At 39.9% G+C, this 19274-nt stretch overlaps 1 protein-coding gene across 3 annotated transcripts in view; it reads right to left on the minus strand.

The window, feature by feature from the left end:
• Positions 1 to 19274, minus strand: part of heph (polypyrimidine tract-binding protein 1 heph) — a 303250-nt gene that overhangs the window by 4869 nt on the left and 279107 nt on the right. Inside the window, exons 6-10 of one of the 3 annotated variants that reach the window (XM_089594070.1) lie at positions 17213 to 17341; positions 9420 to 9471; positions 7711 to 7769; positions 3467 to 3698; positions 1375 to 1580 (exon numbers count right to left, since the gene is read on the minus strand). In XM_089594070.1, the coding sequence (XP_089450196.1) occupies positions 1375 to 1580; positions 3467 to 3698; positions 7711 to 7769; positions 9420 to 9471; positions 17213 to 17341 (678 nt within the window). Of the gene's footprint in view, positions 1 to 1374; positions 1596 to 3466; positions 3699 to 7710; positions 7770 to 9419; positions 9472 to 17212; positions 17342 to 19274 lie in introns of all 3 variants that reach the window. The other 2 variants (XM_089594069.1, XM_089594068.1) reach the window with 2 other exon arrangements.

The raw sequence follows: 19274 nt of genomic DNA on the forward strand, positions 1-19274 counted from the left end.
TGACGATGACAATCGCAGCATTCATTTTTTCATCCGCGGCGTTTGCCGAGGGGGGAGAATTTTTGCTGGCGCACGCGCCCTCCGAAAGGGGGAAAAATCCAATCTCGCCCCGTAAATATTTGAGCGGGGCGGTTTTCATTCTTCTCGAGTATCGCGGTCTAAAAATTTTAGAGGGCAATCGGTCTCTTTATTTAGCCTATATACGTGCAGCCAGCAATCGAGTGCCATTTGTTAAAGTTTTATCAGAGTTTTATGGATCCTCGATATTCGCGGTTCAGTGATTTTCTCTGATTAAAACCAAATCGCTGCTATACACGTATAGGTACATGTATGAGTGTTGTGTGTACTACTCGTTGCGATACAATGAAGCAAATATTATATCTGGTAAGCTTTATGAATCTTCACAACGACACGCATTCTTCGTTACTATTACTCGTGTTAATTAATGTCGTATAGGATTATAGAAATTTTAGGACTGACAATACGTTATACCAAAATAATACGAAACGATTTTGTTTATCTAAATTAGTATTAATATAGAATAAAGTACGTTAGTGTGCTTTCAATGACACCCTTACCTAGTGAATTTGGGCGTGAATGTTTTATCAAATATATCACAATGTTTGTCTAAAAAATTTTAACTATGCATTGTTTCAGTTAAAAATTTTTTTTTTTACTTTTTTTGTTACGACTTGCATTGTAGTACTTGAAAAAAAAAAAAAATAATAATAAAATAAAAATTTAATGAGGATTTCATAATTAATAATAATGAAAACAAAGTTCCAGCAATAGTGATGCATTACGTTTTCGGAAAATAATTTATAAAATTATTATGCCCAAGTTTGCACGTTGGACATCGAACTTTAAGTCATCTTTTTCAATTATTTGAATTTGAAAAATGTAATTAACCTTATTCGTTACAAGAATGATACAAATAAATAACTTTGCAATTTTAACACAAACATATACAGAAATTAAGTTTTCGGATGAATTCAATACATTAGTAAAATAAATTTCAGAAAACTAATTTCTGTAATTACGTACATACAATATAAAATCTACTGTTTATATTTTAATTCGCAACTTTTTTAATGGTAGATTGGTACTTAAATAAATTCTTTACTTGATTGGATTTTAAAATTTTCAGAATTTATAAATTAATTTTGAAAATAATTCCTACACAAGCTGTCACTCGACCGTAAATATAAAATGTACAGCAGATCGATCCAAGTGAGCAACATGCAATAAAGTGCCAACACACGAGTAGCCTGTATACGCTTTTGTTTTCTTACCAACATTGTGTAGGATCATTTCCTCGATTTGGAAAAAAAAAAAATAATAAAAAGGAAAAACAACAAAATCCCAATCACTCACCTCTTCGTTGAGATTGCTGATGAGCAGGACGCACGAAGGCTGAGGGCTGCCGGGCACGCGTACGCCAAGGGCACCAGCGCCGAGGTTGAACCCACCGAGGCCGGCAAGTCCGCCTGCTTGAGGCACGCCATTGTAAGGGCCGGCGAGTGGTGACGGGAGGCCGTGCATCGTCGCGAAAGGCGAGGCCGCCAAGACGCTCGGTGCGCCTGCAATGGACTCTACTTCAGAAAAGTCACTCGGATTACTTGACACGTCCTTTCATTATTGCTTTTTTTTTCTCCTCTTCATTGTTACTTCGGATGTTTGTAAGCTTTTTTTTTTTTTGTTAGTAACAGCAGGGTTTTTTTTGGAATGTTACTCATTTTTCTTTTTACAATTTTTGACAAATTTTGGAACTTTGACGTTTCAATACCATATGTACATATTGATTGTGAAATTTTAGTTTGGATGGTTTTCAATCATAATTTAAAAAATAATTTTGATGAAAATGAAGTGTTAATTTACTTATAGAATCATAAAATCATACCTTTTTTTTTTTTTTTTTTTTTTTTTCTACAAGACATCGAAAAATAGAATGGATGCAACACACACGTGCAAAGGTAGATGTAAATTTTTTACCTTGAAGACAATAGGATAGTTCACTCGTATGGAGAGTTGAATTTTATAGATTCCAGAAAATACCATTTGTTAAAAAAAAGAATGTGTGATAACAGCTTAGTGAAGAAGTAACTCGCGAAAGATAAAAATGTTTGTTAGTCTTGAGGGTACATTGCTTTAACTAAAAAAACACAGTGAGGTATAGAGGGAAAGGGATGCGGTAAAATTTTTTTTGTAATTTTACTCGAAAAATTGTAACGATTTTACTACATTAAAATAGGACTTTTTAACTTTCAATTTTTCTTTTTTCAATTATGTTAATGGAAAACACAAAACAAATACATTCCCTCGACCAGTTTGGTTTTTGCACAAAATAAATTACCTTACTTGTTTTTCCATCAGATAGTTGATGAAAATACATAGCACACGTGTTTTTACATATAAAAAACCGCGTGCCACATTATTTTTTTATAAGCCACGTGATAAAAATAATTTTAATAATTACACCCAATTTTATTTTAAGTATAAGAAATTAATTGGCTCCTATGAAATCAAAATTACCTAAAAAAATTTTACCGTGAAAACGACTGGCAGTGTTAAAATAACTTAAGAAATTCGTCCTGGTTATAGAGTAGACGTAGTGTTACAGTGAACTAAGAGATAAAATAGGAGCAAAAGTAATGTCTCAATCCAGTAGAGTAAGCATGTTCTTTTGTCTCATACTTTTTGTTTCATTTTACAAGATTTCCTTTAAAAGCGTCAATTACGTAATTATTGTACGTAGAGTAGCGCTCAAAAGTTCCGTTTGTACCAACTTTTACAAAGGTGATCTTGCCAAATAAAAAAACTCGTTGCATCAAAAAAAAATGCATAGACTAATCTTTGCTTTTGCTTTTTGTATACATGCGTTGCGACAGATTCATTTGTATCCAAAAACGCCAACACCATAACCAGGAAGAGCAGAGCTAAAACTTAAAAACTATATGCGCAATAGTTGATGAGCATGTAAATAAACGTAATGTATATAGAAGCAGGCAAGTCTGCACAGTAGTGAGTTTCTCATTTTGGCCGCATTCGTCAATTGCATTCAATGAACCAGTAGAATAATGAAAAATAACCGGAAAAACCAAGAGATGAAGAGAAAAAAAAAAATTAGAAAAAAAAAAACACGAGAAAGAGAAATTTCCATAGCGTAATATTAAGGTGAAAATACACAATGAAGATAATGATAACAATATGTTTGTAAAGAACGAAAATAATGATGATCAAGTTGATGACGGTGAAAAATTATTTTTTTTTTTATACAGGCTTTTAGAAGTAGAATGTTTTTTTGAAGTACACATAACTTGAGAGCTGAGCCGAGCAGCTGCAAGTAAGTACATAAACATGAACGTAAGAAAAAAAAAAAATATATATATATATGTACAAGTAAAAAAAACGAACGCAATGCGAGAGCGTGAGTGTACATCACGTGTGACGAAAACGAGACACTCACCGGGCAGTCTGGCACGAGCCTGGGAGCCCGAGACCCCGAGGAGCAGCTGCGGCAGCAACTCACCTCCCAGTGCTAGGGACGCGGCGTCGAGGTTGGCGTCGCCGGTCGGCAGGTTCGGGTTCGTGTAGTCCCGCGACTTGTCATTATTGTACTTGACGTTTAAATTTTGCATCTTACTGTAGTCGATGCGCAGCGTGCAGCACGAGTTGTAGATATTCTGGCCGTCCAAGCTCTGAAAGTTCCATACAGGGTGTTCATATCACGAAAACCTCAACGAAAACCGAAATTTGGCGAATCAACCAAACGTAAGAAGCAAGTCTAACTAATCGTCGCTTTTTTAATAATAAAATGTACATGAAGTTTGATTCAGATGTAGCAATGTAATGGATATTCCAAACTTTTGTTTGTATCACGAGGACGAGAATTTTTTTGTACATTATAAACATATGAGTTTGTTTATCAACAATTTAGCTCTAGGTTCTGATCTTCCGGTTCGCAAAGTAGAACAACAGTTATTGTATTCTTGAAAAAATATATTAACACATTTTCGCCTATGTTTATAATTAAAAAAAAAAAAAAAAACGAAACATCCACTTTTAGTTCAATAACAAAAAGTTTCGACAGTATTACCATTCGACGTATTATTTCAAATTTTATTCACTGTCGTTCGACGCATCTTACAACAAAAAAAAAATTGACTTCGTAAATATACATTAATGAATAATATTGACTATTTTGATAGAGTTAGAGGTTCTTTGATTTTTCTCGAAAAATCATAGTAAACAAACATGCTTGACACAAGTCTCAACGTGCATGTTCATCAGAAAAATAAGGGTGCAAAAAAAATGGGCGAATACAGCGTTGCCCGTGAAAACCTTCATTTCTTGAACAAACGCGCACACGCATGATAACAATTCAGACGGCCTCGGGGCTCACCCGCGAGAAATCAAGGATGTAAATCAAATCCGACAGCGCGTTTACGAAACGTTGTACGCTCGCACGCGTATTGCGCACACACACACATCGAGCCTCCCCCAACACCGCACCACCCGCGCGGAAACGCCAAAAACACTCTGTATACCCTCCTTCCTTCCGCCTCGGCTCTTTAGCTTTCGTTAATAATCCACGCGGCAGCAGCGTAGGAGGCACTGCGTGCTGGCGTATACGTACACGCACACGCAACAAAATGGCCTGCGGTTGCGGTCAATTTCCAGAGATGGGCCGGCTTCTCCTCACCCCTCGTGTCTCTCTCGTGAGGCGCAAAAATCAAGCGTCCGAGTTTTCGCGTCCAACCGAGACTTGATTATTTGCCAGCCGTGGTGCGGTTTTGCCAGCCTCCGCGTATTTTTGCCACGGGGTTCCGATAATTATTTGCTGCTTTGTCCTATCCACGTGGCACCGCTGCACGCTCTCCGTTACCGGAAAAATTAATCGAGCGCGTTTTGCCTCCGTGTAACACGGCAGGGGCAGCTGTTTGATATTCCTTCTCTCTTTTCCGCCCCGTAATTGGTTTTACAGGGACCATTGTTTGCACGGATTCACAAAAGAGTTGGATTACCACGCGCATTCGAATGAGCGGATACATTGACTCATGATTAGAGTTGCGAGTGACCGAGCTAATTGTCAAAAGCTGAATCGTGTATTCGCTTGTTTCACGATAATTTCACTAAATCCGAATAGTCGAGGTGGACAGAGTAAAATTTTTAAAGAACTATCTTTAATGAATCGCTGATCATTTGCAAAAAAAATTTTTAAAATATCTCTCAACTCTTTCGGTCAAAACTTAATGTTCAACATGTCAAATATTTTATGAAATAGTTGTTGATGGTAGCAGACAAAGAAAAGGGATCGAGAGTAGTCACGAATATTTTTCCGTATTTTTCATCACCCAGAAGAGTCATAAAAAAGGGATGCACGACAAAATCAACGTATAAATACACGATACAACGATGTCAAATACGCGGTGTCGACATGCACACGCGTAGCCCAACTGTACGCACAACCGAGTAACCCAGCACTATCTCTCCCTCTCTCTCTCTACAGCCCGAGGGAGGGTCCCCTTTCTCCCTCCGATGCATCAGCTTATTTGTCTTACGCGCCGTTTCGCTGCGAGTATACCTGCACAACGCTGTGCGTAAATAAATATTTATACGTGACATACATACGTGCCAGCAAGCTTAAAAATTGGAACGGGGGGTTCAGCCCCAAGTTACACCGTATAGGTATACTGCCCGTCGGATCAGTCCCTACTATATTTAACATACGCGTCTGTACGCGAGTTGTGCAGCTTTTATTCATTAAAGAATAGTAGTAATTTTCTGCACAACATAATGTACCACAATTATCAGTGTTGGTGAAATTTTATTTTCAACACCTTCATAAAAACCCTTGACTTTTTCTTAACCCGTGCTTTACATCACAATTTTTAACTTTGCACTAATCACAGTTGCCGTAGCTGTGAAATATCGCTCCATCGTTTTATCAGCGTTAATGATTAATTAAAATTTCCGCGTTAACGAATCACAAAACGCGCGAATTACTTGATAATACGACGATTATAATATTAATTAACTTGGCACGAAATCTCTCGGTCGCAGGTGGGATAATAATAATAACAGATTGCGCTTATAATATACATATAGATACGTATATGCAAACAAATCCGTAAGCAGTTATCTCATTGTTGTTACTGTGATACAACATTGTCACGTAGAATTGCATATTATACCAACTCGGCATCGACTCTGGCAAACGTATTTATCAAAGGAAAAAATTAACAGGAAAAATGGCGTACGATGGCGCACTCGAATATACTCGTGGTAATCAACGGAGGGAATATCTCTCAAATGCTCGGCATTGGGAGTAATCGAATGAATATATGACAGCGAAAACACGCGCGCGTCCTCGATACACCGACGATTTGCCGTGGCGTTGGGTTTCACGAGCTCTTTGGTAATGGAGCGCCACGCGTCTTTTGGCTCATAGGAAACGGAGCGAGAGGCAATGGATGCGTAACGATTATGCGCGCTAGAGGATATACATGTTACACAGGGTGGGTGTATTTTAGGCCGATTAAAGATGTAATTACGCGAATTAGTCGGTGATTTTCGCCGATGGCCTTGTTTTGTGCGTGTAAGCGATCACGCGTTTGTATCCATGAGAAACAGCCATTGGGGTGTGATTAGACTTGAACCTTCGTCGAACAACTCGATTATTGATGGGAAAAGAAAAAAATGAATAAAAAAGAACAAACCATGTAGAACCTATGTATAGATCGATCGAAAGAAACGTGAGGTATGTGACTGCTTACCTACATATCCATGCACACACGGAAATTTTTTCAACAGCATCGTCGTGTCGATACGCGATTATTCGTCCATCACGAAGCTTCCTTTACGAGGACGCTAAAATAAACGGTAAAACAAAACTCTAACGCAAAATAAATCCATTCAGCCAGATAGACATGGCGAGGGAGCACAAAGCCCCCAGAATCCTCCACTAATTAATTTATCGACTGCAAAGCGAAGCCGCGGAACCTCATTATAATAGAGCAACTTCACTGCAGCTCTTGTGCGAGCGCGTGTTCACGGGTATACATATATACGAGGTATAACGACGTTCTTCTCCAAGGAGCAGCCGAAGAGGTAAATACGTGCATCGTAACGCGTACACGTAGACACGCATAACGCGTGTCTGGTGCCGCGAGGAGACACGAGCGTTGAAAAGACGTAACCACGCGATGGTACGGGCACGGATTTAGCCGCGAGCAGGCTTTTAATCCCTTTTATAAATACCGGGAAGATCTCGCGTACGCGAGTAAAGTCTGTGGTGGGGGGGGGGCTGAGCCCCCCGGGGGGTATGTTCGGATGAAATTCGTTCTACGAACGCCTCCTGCTCGCCATCCTTTTGTTTATTTTTCGACACGCACTTCGCTATAAAGACGCTGATATTTCGGCAAAAGTTTTCTTATTTGTCGAGGAGTGTTTTTTGATCATACTTTTTCACCCCGATTCCTATTTTTAAATCAAATAACCAACTCAAAAGAGTGCTTAGCCTCAAAGTGATTTAGCTAGGGTTGTCTTCGGATTGCAACTCGTGTATTATCCATCACATGAATTTATAATTAAATTAAGATGTAAGTCCCAGTTGTAAATTACATCATTCATTAGGAATTACAAGTTTCAAGTTTGTATTTGTATGGATATTATTTATAATAAAATTTAAAAAATAGTAATAATACTTACGAATTTGGCGGACTGTGCGGAAACCATATCGGAATACTGGATGAGGGCCTGGAATGAGTCTGTAAGCAAAAAAAACGTGGGTGTCCTAAAATTTTCCGCGAAAACTCGCGCACCACTACGCTTACTCAAAGTTACGTCAACGCAATTAACTCTTCCCGACTTTTGAGCTTTTTGAGATAATAATTAGCCCCTCGTAAAAAGTAATAATAATCGTATAAAAAGTAATAATAAAAGTAGTAATAATAATTGCGAGAGGGGAAACGCAAAAAAGCCCTTGAAAACCTTATTATCCTGCGACACAACTGTGTAATATACACACACGCGCGAAGCAGGTAAAAGGCGCTCTGGTGGCTCGGACTAACTCGATTTGGGAGTCGAGTAACGTAATTTTTGGGGACACAAAAATCCACTGTCGAGTCTTTGACTTCGCACGAGATGAAAGAAAAAAAGAAAAAAAAAAAAAAAAAAAATAACATAGCCCGGTCCCTCCCAGCGAGTAATTTCGTAGTTAATTTCTTTTTTATCATTCGCCCCTTCGCGTCCGGGGGATAAAAAAAAGGAGAGAGCCACGAAAGGCCGGCAGCGAAAGTAACCGCGAGAGGGAGTCCGGCTTAATTAGAAGCGAAGAGCCGAGCGGATGGGGTAATTGAATAAGCGGGCGAGCTGTCCTGGGCACCTTGCGTGTAGTAAGCCTGTGGACTGTGAAAGTATATACGGAGGATACAAACACGCCGAGTTTGAAATGGTTAGCGGCCAGGGGGGGGATTGAAGAGGAAAGGGGGATCTGTTTGAAGTACCGTCCCGGGCCGATGCGACGATAGAGTTGCAGTTGGGAATGTTTTGGGCGCCTTTCCTGTATACCTTTTTTATAAGCACCGAATCGCTGCGTTGATGCTGAAATTAATTAAGCGCGCCCTTGCTTTCATAATGACGTGCCCACTTCAGCCAGATAAAAGTTCGAGGAGGACTCAAGTTGGTGTATAATATACTTGGGTATGATAGTTACTATATTAATGGAAGGATCAATGCGCGTTGAGGTAATTTTTTCGGTTTCTTGTGAGAAACTGATGCTCGTGCAAAGGGATGAAGAGCGTATTTTGTCAGACAGAGGAGCTTACTTTTATGTTTTTAAGTTTTCGTACATGTTGGGCCCAAAAAAAATCGTGGAAAAATTATTCCTTCGTAAAAAACTGACGGATCACGTGACGAAGTCTGTTTATTTGAGATTTGATTGGTCTATGCTGATCACGTGGTTCGTTTATAGAAGAAAAATTTTATAGTAAGAGTTTAAGTAGTGATGAAACCAGTAGAAGGAATAAAAATAAAAATGATTTGTTATTTGTTTTCAAAAACTAATTTTTAAGATTTTACTTTAAAATTTTAAGAATACAAAGGTTTAATCAAACTCTGAGGAAGGGGGAGTGATAGTTAGCAGTGGGAAAGGGGCGCAGCCCCTTTTACTTTTAAAAATTTATCAACTCCGCATGTTATTATTGTAAACGACTGATGATTTGCATAAGTAGTAGCTTTTGTAATTAAATCTTTGTCATACGCTAATTTTATACTTCGTAGCAAAGGTTCGTTTCATTTAACACGAAGTAAATTTGACTGTTCGACCAGATATTGTTTCAAATATGAAACAATCTTACAAATAACAAATATGCGTAACAATCAAAATAAATGAATAAATATAGTTCGCAAAAACTTACTGTTTTTCGTGAAGGTGACGATTTTCATGACTTTTCCGTAGCGGGTGAAAATCTGAAACAGAAAAAACACAGCGTTACAGTAAAATTTCCATACACTGCATGCATTCCAACATATACCCTGGAAAACAAGACAGCAGCAACATGAATGATATGTTATACCACCTATACTGTTAAACCTCATATTCATCTATCAATTGAGCTCGGCTGATTGCATTGTTCGAATTCGCGTGCATATACCCAACTATATACGTATACACAACCGGTACCCGGGGATGTACACCCCAGCCGAGCCCGCATATATACGAGTTTTGTTTGTTTGAGGCAAACCGATAATCGTGTCATTGCTGCGAGTGCAAATATTTACACCCTTCCACCCTACACCCCCTTTTCATCCCTTTTATTGTAACGTGAACTTGTACGATATTTATTATTTGTACACACATACACATACGATACAACGAGATTTTACGTCGTTCAACTTTTTTTTTTTTTACTCTTGTTTCCCGTTTTTTTGCATATTTTTCCGTAGTACACCAATATTGTCCGAATGCTCTAAATTTTTTGCCCGATTTTATTGTTCATACCGTAAAAAGCTCAAAAATTGGTCTGATTCCAATAACAGTTAAAATAATTTTTTAATACATGCTTATAATAGTTGTCCGAAGTAGAATAGACGGTATTCTCAACAATAAAAAATACAGCCTACAAACCAGGCGGCAGCGATCATTTTCAAACGTTTAATATTTTTTTATACTTTCAAGGGAATTGATATTCTATTTATAGTACAATTCGGTCGAGATCAGTAGAATGATTTATGGGTTTCCATAAAAAAATCTATATTGAAAAATCAGACGGCATAACGTACGCATGGGAAAACTCATTAGCCATTTAAATGAAACGACGCTTTGAAATTTCGAATAGATCGTGATCTATTCGTACACGAATGTATTTTGCTTAAAAGTAAAAAAAAAAAAAAAAAAAGATGGTTTAATTGAATTGCCGACCAAATGCATAAATTAATTGCACTTGCGTCCAAAAAACATTTACCAAAGTCGAATACGAATGATGATTCCTCCCATCTTTTATTCTAAAAAAAAAAAAAAAAAAATCCGCGAAAGAAACGGATATAGTCACACTTGACTTTTTACATTTACTACAGTATACACTGGCATGCGCTTTCCCAAAAATTTCCACCTCTTACTGCTGCACTGTCCCGTATAATCCGCAGCTCATATTTACATTTTTCCCTATCTCTCTCCATTGCCATTTCCGCATCGCGTCTGCTTTCCGCAATAACGCCCAACCACGCAAGCAGTCATTGTTTTTCGCACGTGTGCTTTGTGTACACATCCATACACACGGGGTGTACGGCTTTTCTGAAAAAGCGCGTCGTAGGTATTTGCACAACGCTCGCGTAAGTGCAGCACCCGAGCCGAGTCCCTTGGGAAATCAAGTCAACGTTCGACAGGTGCCGGTATGTATATATACGAGCGGCGCGAAGGTGTGCAAGTTCGGGAGCTGGCTATCGCTAATATTTTATGCTCTCGACGTGAGGGGCTCTTTCCACTTTTCTCTTTCAACGTTGACAACAACGGGGGGCTCGGACGTGCCAATTGAATGAAAAATAGTGACCAGCGTTTTGTAGAAAATCGGGTGGTTGCCGAACCCCTCGCTGCGAGGACGATTGGTTTGCTGTGCTCGAGCAATTCCGTGAAAAATTGTCTCTTGTGATACTCACGTGGTTTTGAGGAAAATTGTTAAATGGCTGTTTGCACTAACCACGTGGTTGGAAAAAATAGTTGTGGGTAACTTTGAAAAAGTTAATGCGAAGTTTTTTTTTTTGAACAGCCTTATAATGTAAAAAGAAGAAATTAGGTGCATGGAATGTAGGAAGTTTAAATAAAATTTTTAAAATAATATATTAACTGTATTTCCAAATAAAACTTGTTGGGTCGAAAAATAATATTGAAAACAAAAGTTGTAAGTAATAGAATTTCGAGAAGATTTTATTTGTTTCATTGATTATATATTACTGTTGATTTAAATATTATTTGTTGTGCATATAAGTGGCGCCTTAAAAATACTGCAAATCAAAGAGTACAACTTTTTGAAATCAGGTCAACTAATCTGTGTTTTAGAACAATTAAGAAAATAATAATAATAATAATAATAATAATAATAATAATAATAATACCACTGATGTACCACAAACTTTTTTTTTCAGAACCATATGACTGATCGTTTTTTGTGAATTTTTTCGTATAACCCGACTCTAGAGCTCTACAAAGGATTTCCATCATGTCGCAATTTTCAATTCAGTGGGTTATTTTTTCCTTCTCTCTTGTTCCGTTGGTAAAGTAATGCAACGTAATTCTAATAACCAACGACAACAACAAAAATACAAACCCATGATATTTTTTCCTTAAGAGGATTACAAAGGATAAATAATAATAATATATGGAAAATTAAGGCGATGATTACTTAGTTTTAATACAAAAGCATACAGTAGTTGACTATGGGATAATCCTTATAAAAGGGTGAGACATTTTTAAAATTAGAATACGAAGACTTAGGCACAGACGACTTGGTATAGATTTTTAAGCCTTAAAATAAAATGCATCATTTTTATTATTTAAAAATTTTCATTCAGCTGTGACTCCGGATGCAATGCATGAAAAAAATTTCCTTTAAACAAAAAATTACAGCATTTTTGTGGCTTTTTGACGTCACCGACTCGAACTCCTAAACGATTACATGTTTTATCTCGTCATTTTTTTTTGTTTACGGGAAAAAAAAAAAAAAAAAACAGGTCCACTATTTTTCGATAATTTACGTGACAGGCCAAACGGATTGCATCTCGAAAAATCGGAATTGTAAGTAGGTATCCCAGTTGTCTATCCGAAACTCACCCCAGGATGCAACAACAATCGCACACCTGTACCGGGTGTAAGTACACGCACAAGACACTCGAGCAGACAAATATATGCAGCCAAGCCATACAGTTCGGAAAACAACACGCCGATACCGCGGAGAAAGAGCGAAGGAGCGCTCGACGACAAGTTCGACGTTAATTCGTGGCCGAACCACCCGCAAATTAATCCACGTCATATACCATTTGACAGAGCAAGGAGAGGGGGTGGGACAGTACGCACCGCACGCGTCAATTACCCCCTAGCTGCCTTCGTTTCCGGCTGCGTGCTTGCGCCACGGAGCTGACGTGTATTATAACGCGCGCTTATTTCTCCGCGGCACGAAAATTAGCCTCGCGTCAGCGTACACGTAACAAAGGTATACGGGTGTTTTTTACACCTCGCCGAGACACACTTCACCAAAAACGCGCGAACCGTGGAAAATTGTTTTCCAAGCGCGTGGAAACGAAAAAAATGCATCCTTCACCTCTGCATTTCAATCACTCGTCCCAAGAGAGAGAAAGAGAGAGAGAGAGAGAGCCCCGGGGTGGTGGCGTCAGCTTTTGCACTGTATACGCGTGTGTGGGCGCGTGACTACACAGCAAACCATGTATGTGTACACATCAGCGACAGGGGCAAATTATCGATTGACAGCGGCCGCGGGGCGGTTATTGTTAATTTGCGCGTTTCGTCGGGCCGTACGGGGATGTATTTGGCCCCTGGACGTGTGTGTGGGTGACGCGCTTCGGATAGCTCACGAGTGTACAATGTGACCCGAATATAAGGCCGAGTTTTACTCCACTGGAGATTGGTCTTCTGATGGGTTACGGGGGTTTTCGACTAAAGGGACCATGAAGATGTCAAATCGAAAGGCATTTAGAAAGGGACGAATTCGGGCGCGAGCAGAAATGGTCAAGAAGAATCTATGTTGGTTTGAGACTTTTTTTCAAATTTTTTTTCCTATAACACCATCGTAATATACATACATACGCATCGTTGGAACCGAACAAAAGAGGGATTTTTCGAGAGTTTTTCATCACGTTGCTCCGATGTTTTTTTTTTTTTTTTTTCATTCGGCGACCAATAAATAGAGCACATATACGTAAAATAGACGTATGAGTAAAAAAATCGGTATCTCTCGCACTGGTACAAAAAAAAGAAAAAAAAGGCTCCAGTCTCATTCATGGCTACACAGAGAACAAAAGCCACGCACGTGACTACGGCGCAGAGTTTTTTATTTTCAATCTCGTGATTACAGGTCGCGGGACGAAAATAACCGAGTGTGAATTTTCGACGAACACGTATAAGCGTGACGCGGCGGTGCGTACATATTTGAGCGCGCGAGCGAGGGGGGGGTTAATCAAAAACGAAGGCGGTAAAGCTCACGCGCTACGTATACAGAGAGTATATTTATAGTAGATGGGCGAACCGTTGTTATTGCAAGGCGAGACACTCGCAGAGGAGGGGGAGGGTTGCTGTCGGAAATTCGGGGGGGGGAGGCTTTAATGAGGAAAGATTTAGAGCGCGTCCCAGGTGGTCTTCGGAGCCCTACGCCACAGTGACTATGTGCATGGGCGGGTGTGTGGGTGTAATGCCGAGGCGGCTCCAGCGTGGAGCTGCCATTAGCGATGCTGATGCCTGTGGGTGGTGGTGGTTGGGTACGTGCGCGCTTTTGTTTTCTCGATGCGCGGGCGTTAAGTGTGTACGGATCGATGCGGGAATAACTCGGTGGCGCGAGGGATGGCAAGGTGTGACGATTCGGGTTACTTTTTTGTTTGTTTTGTTTTTCAGTACGGTGTACGAAAAATTCATTGAAATCGGGTGGAAATGATGGTTTATGTGATGTCGATTTATCCAAAGGGATAAGAAAAGCAACCAAGAAAATTAGTGAAAACATTTTACCACGAATCAGTAGTGGAACTGTTTTGAGTGGTGCCGAAGAGTTGAATGTAACGTTTAGTACCTACACTCCCTCACATGTTTTTATGTGATCTACTGGTATCCAATATTACAATGAAAAACCAATTTCTGAAATATTTAGCATTGTCAAAAACACTACATTAGTTGTTAATTTTAATTACATTTCATAGAAGTACTAAAAACCATAACATGTACACGTGTTACCTCTTTAAACTAAAAAAGTAAATTTTTTAATATTTTCATGATAGTATAAGTATATCTACAACTTTGCATTGGTAGTTTTTCATTAAAAAATAAACATTTATTTTCACGAAAGCGATCAAGTTAAACAAACTTCATGATTGCTGTGTTTCTTTTTTGACGAAACCACGACATTGACGTATCCAATTATGTACAAAAAAAAAAAAAAATTTACTCGAAAACGTTTCAACATTAACGCCAAACGTCCCCTCCTGGAAGCTTTACGAGTTTCATTTGCATCCAATATAAACGATACGGCCCCTCGGCGTCGTAAACCCTGCGAATTTCAATATTAGCCCAAATGAGCAAGCAGCCAACATTAGCAGAGTCTCCTTCAACCCCCGCCCCCAGGCGTCTTAATACAAGATTCCAATAAAATTTCACGCAACGCAGGACCTGTATACCCAGCACTATGTGCATACCACCACCCTCTCTTCTAGCGTAAGAATAATAATGATAAAACAAAAATTTGCTTCTACAGCCGCGTAGCTCTCAAAATTTGAATGCTGCATATAAATGTACGCATTTACTCGCTAGTTCCTACGAAACGAGGAACAATCCCCTGTTTTCGTCGTCTTCTCCTTCAATTAATCGAGATCCCCTCGAAGAGCCATTGCACGGGACACGGTTTTTCCCCAAAATCATCCGACGCTCTCCGGCGTTCAACTTCTCGACCCCCTGTGTTTTATAATACAAGGTACAAGTGTATAAATCAAAGCAGACTCCATGTTTTTTTTCGAAAGTTTTTCAGGGATAATTAACTACGGTCCTGAGATACAACAAGGGGAGTCTCTGCTGTCGTTGCTGTTTCTGTCGAGTAAAAGATCATGGATGGAAAATTAATTTCTAAGGCTTATTTCGATCCTTGGAGGGATACTTTCAGTCGCTTGTTACGCTGAGTTATGATACAACGGCTGTTGATTGTCGCAAAACTTTATTTTTTTAATAGAAATTTATAAAAAAAATTAGCTCACGAAGAGGTTTTTCTTTTGCCTTGGCTTTTAAGGCTTTATGAAAGTCGAATGACTGATGAAAAGACTTGCACGTCAGTATGATCGCGCTGTGATGACCACAATTATTGATTGAAATTGTAAAAATTAATCAAAAGTAAAATTTCTCTTCGACGAGAACAGCAGCAACAGCATCATCCTCTTGAAACAACGGGTCCATTATTAAAAAAGGGTATATTACGGAAAACGCGTCGCAATGGTTTATTATTCTATGTTTCGCTAATCTTCTTTAGTTCGGAAAAACAAGGACACACCAACGAAAACAAAAGAATGTCACTGCACTGATGGTCCATTACGGCAATGAGGGAAAAACAAGCCTCTCACGAAGTACATCGCGTCCAAGTCTTTCCATCCCGAGGAATAACCAGGGGATGATCGCTCGATGGACTTCCAAAACGTCGCACACAACGGTAGTCGCGTAAGTAGACTTAAAAAATCGCCAGGCGCCTCTTGGTCGACTAGATGGAGAGGGTAGGCCGAGCGCGTAATCAGCTATGGAGATTAGCGAAGTAAGCCAACGAGGGCCTTCCCTTCCCTCTTTCCCCTCTTGGCAACTGGCTGCGGGGTTAAACGAACGTAAATGTATTTATTTATGAATAATGCGTTTTACGCGGATTACGAGATGGACTTTTTAGAATCCGAGTTCATTCAGGGCTCTGCGTCGCGGCAAACATGATTTCCCGTGCACTGCACACATCGTAAATCGAAAAGAAAAAGCCACGGTACATTACAAGAACGAGTGACTTTGCGCGACGACTAGATCCCGGTGTGATTATTTTATGCCGTAACATCGGAGGGAGGGCAAATATGTGTTCCGATGCATTTTTCACGTGCTCCCGCGGTCGGACTTATGTGTATCCTTTTTGCAACCTATACAGCATTACAGGAACGCGAACCAACGTGGTTTTGCACTTTTCGAGGGGCTTCGGCTTATTGAAACATTTATACTTGGGAACGAAAATTTCCGCGCAAAACTCTAGGGGTGGTGTTTCGAAATAATTTTTCCCGAAATACCAGCGGAGCGCGGGATGAAAAATTAACGCGGCTGCATGATGCAAGCGCGAGGATATTTGAGTTTTTCAGTCCTCGGGGGTAAGTCGGCGAAGCGAAAGTCGATCCCCCTGCGGTGCCTGGCTCTCGTCAGTAGTACAGGTGCGCGTATGGTCAGACGCGGAAGACAAAAGAGTCCATTGTACTACGGTGTGCCGGGCTTTTCGGGATGACCGGCTCGGGGGGGGGGGGCAACCTCGATGAAAAATGCACGGGCGGCGTGTGTGCCGTTTAGCAGGCGCACGTTTCCTCCCCATAGCTTTCGTGCGAGCGAATTATTAACTAGTGGCTTGCTCGAGCGAAGCACGAGGCCGTTCAACTATTCAGCTGTTCGTGATGTATTTCACCACGAGGTTCCAACTCCCAAGTTTTGATGGTGCTTCGTCGTTGTTGCTTTTAAGCTCCTCGTGAGACGATTTGTGGGTGCCGGTGAGCGTGTGTATAAGTGTGAAATATTTCGAAAAAAGTTTTTCGATGTAGCGTTTTGCCACGGGTGAGTGGAACTATGGGTACTTGGATATCCGTTATGCGTGATTTAGAGGAACGAGTATATTTGTTTTTTATCAAATATGTATGGTGTGTTATTGGGTAAAGTGACTCAATGGTATTTCATACATTTTTAGTTTATTTTATGCGAAAAAAAATTTTTTTTTTCAATTTTTACCTGGTAGAGGATGTCAAGGGAAATGGGGTAGACCATGTGCTCAATGATGACGCGCAAAACGGTATTTGGTCCTCCTTGAGTGTCGTTTCCTTGGAGTTGACCCTGTCCCGAGGACTGCATATTTGAGTTCTGAAACAAGAAAAACATGAACAATGAGTATTAAGGTGGACTACTTACAAAGAAAACGTGATATCTAAGGTGTTAAGAAATTTTTTGGTGGTGAATTATTTTAAATAATTTTTTATAGATCTGCATTGTAATGAACCTCAAGCTATAAGAATGTTTTAATATACACTGGGAGAATCGAATAAAAAAATTGTAGATTTGTAATTTTAATAAAATAAAAGTTAAATTCCGCTGAAACTCTAGTGAGTTTGATAATAACTCAAGTCACATTAAAAAAACATAACAACAATCAACAGCATTGCTATGTCGTAAAAATATTTTATACAAACAACAACTATTTTCACCATACCCTTAATCATATCGTGAGGTATACAAAGTTAAAAGTGAATAAAGTAGTAAATATTAGCTCATGATGTATACGTTAATGATTATACTGATTATTTGTCCAATTATTCAGGTGATTCAACAGGACATTAAAAATTTCTATAATGTGAGCCAAACTTGATGCAAGTGCAGTGTTTACTAGGAACAAACATCTGTAGATCATGTAATTGTCAACGTTAAAATTGAAGTATAATGAAATACGTACAATTAGTTTTTTCTCTAGTCGACAAAACAGTTTGAGCGCTACTTACTTATCTTTTCATACGTTAGTTTTGGAAAAAGAAAAAAAAGGAAAAGTATGGGAGAAAAGGAAAAATATTTGTACGCGTCTTCGACGTGACAACACACGCACACTTACAGCTTTCGGGAACTCTCAATGCCGTCGCTAACTCGGTACGTAAACCGAATAAGATCCTTAATTGGGATCACAACACCACAACCACCACTACGAAGTACACCCTCTGTGGCTAACTTCTCAAACAGCCTTCTTTATACTTTTTTAATAATAGCCCCAAAAGTTGACGCATAGAGCCTCGTACACTTTTTTGCGTCCAATAGATGGTCTCCATTGTCTCTCACCCCACCACCTGCGGATTCATTTCGAAGACTCTTATTCATCCCACCCGCAAATTGCGCAAAGACGAAAGGCGAACGAGGTCGCCGGGTAAGTTTGATTAAAGGAAAAAGAAGTCGCGCGCCTCGAGGCTAATTAAGACTTTTCGCCCACGCCCTCCCGCCTTTTTGTTACGGTCAACGCTTATCCTGCTCGCGGTGGATCAGCTCGTCCCTCCTGGTATTTGTATAAAAAGTCAACTTGGTTAGTTTGTTGTTTCTTCGGAATAACCCTGGAGGGGGGGCTTTTAAATTGGCGTGGCGTTTAAAATCCTCCGCCGAGCAGTGCCGGTGCATTGTTTGACAAGGCAGTTTATTGGCGCGACTTTTCGCTCGAGCGTCGACTTTTCGAAACTTTTAACAAAAAAAACTGGTTAGACCCTCGGAAAAAAAAACAGACTCCGCACTGGATACCAAATTTGATTAACCAGTCGCTACAAGTCGAAGGCTGATTCCACTCGGCTCCACTGCGGAGTAATTTTATCCTTTCCTGATCCATCCCGTGTACGCGCGTTGGGAAGAAGGTGCACCTTGGCATCTCTGGGGGTAACAACGAGGTGACGGGATACCCCCCAGAGGTTGATTTGAGGAAAACGGAGCCGTGATTCGCCTACATCAGTTTTCTTTGGCTAATGAAAAAATGTGATGTACTGTACACATCATGAAAATGCCTCGGGTACACTGCCGCGAAACTTTCGAAACTCCGAGAGTAGAAGGATTGTGCGCTCGAGAGTAAACTCGATCCTGCACAGAGAAAAAGACGTTGATGATGGCTTCCGCAAGTTGGAGGTGTATATGCGCGATAGGATGCGAGGGAAAAGCAACGGACGCGAAAAGCTGTTAATTAACCTAACGACATCGAAGCGGCTTTACCTCCTCTACCCCCCTAGAGAGGTCCCACGATGCTTCTGTTGCGTCTTTATTTCGCCGTCTTCGGCAT

The sequence above is a fragment of the Copidosoma floridanum genome, unplaced genomic scaffold (assembly GCF_036245765.1).
Source record: "Copidosoma floridanum isolate Cflo_tuat_1 unplaced genomic scaffold, Cflo_Japanese_pri ptg000020l, whole genome shotgun sequence".
NCBI classification, from domain to species: domain Eukaryota; kingdom Metazoa; phylum Arthropoda; class Insecta; order Hymenoptera; family Encyrtidae; genus Copidosoma; species Copidosoma floridanum.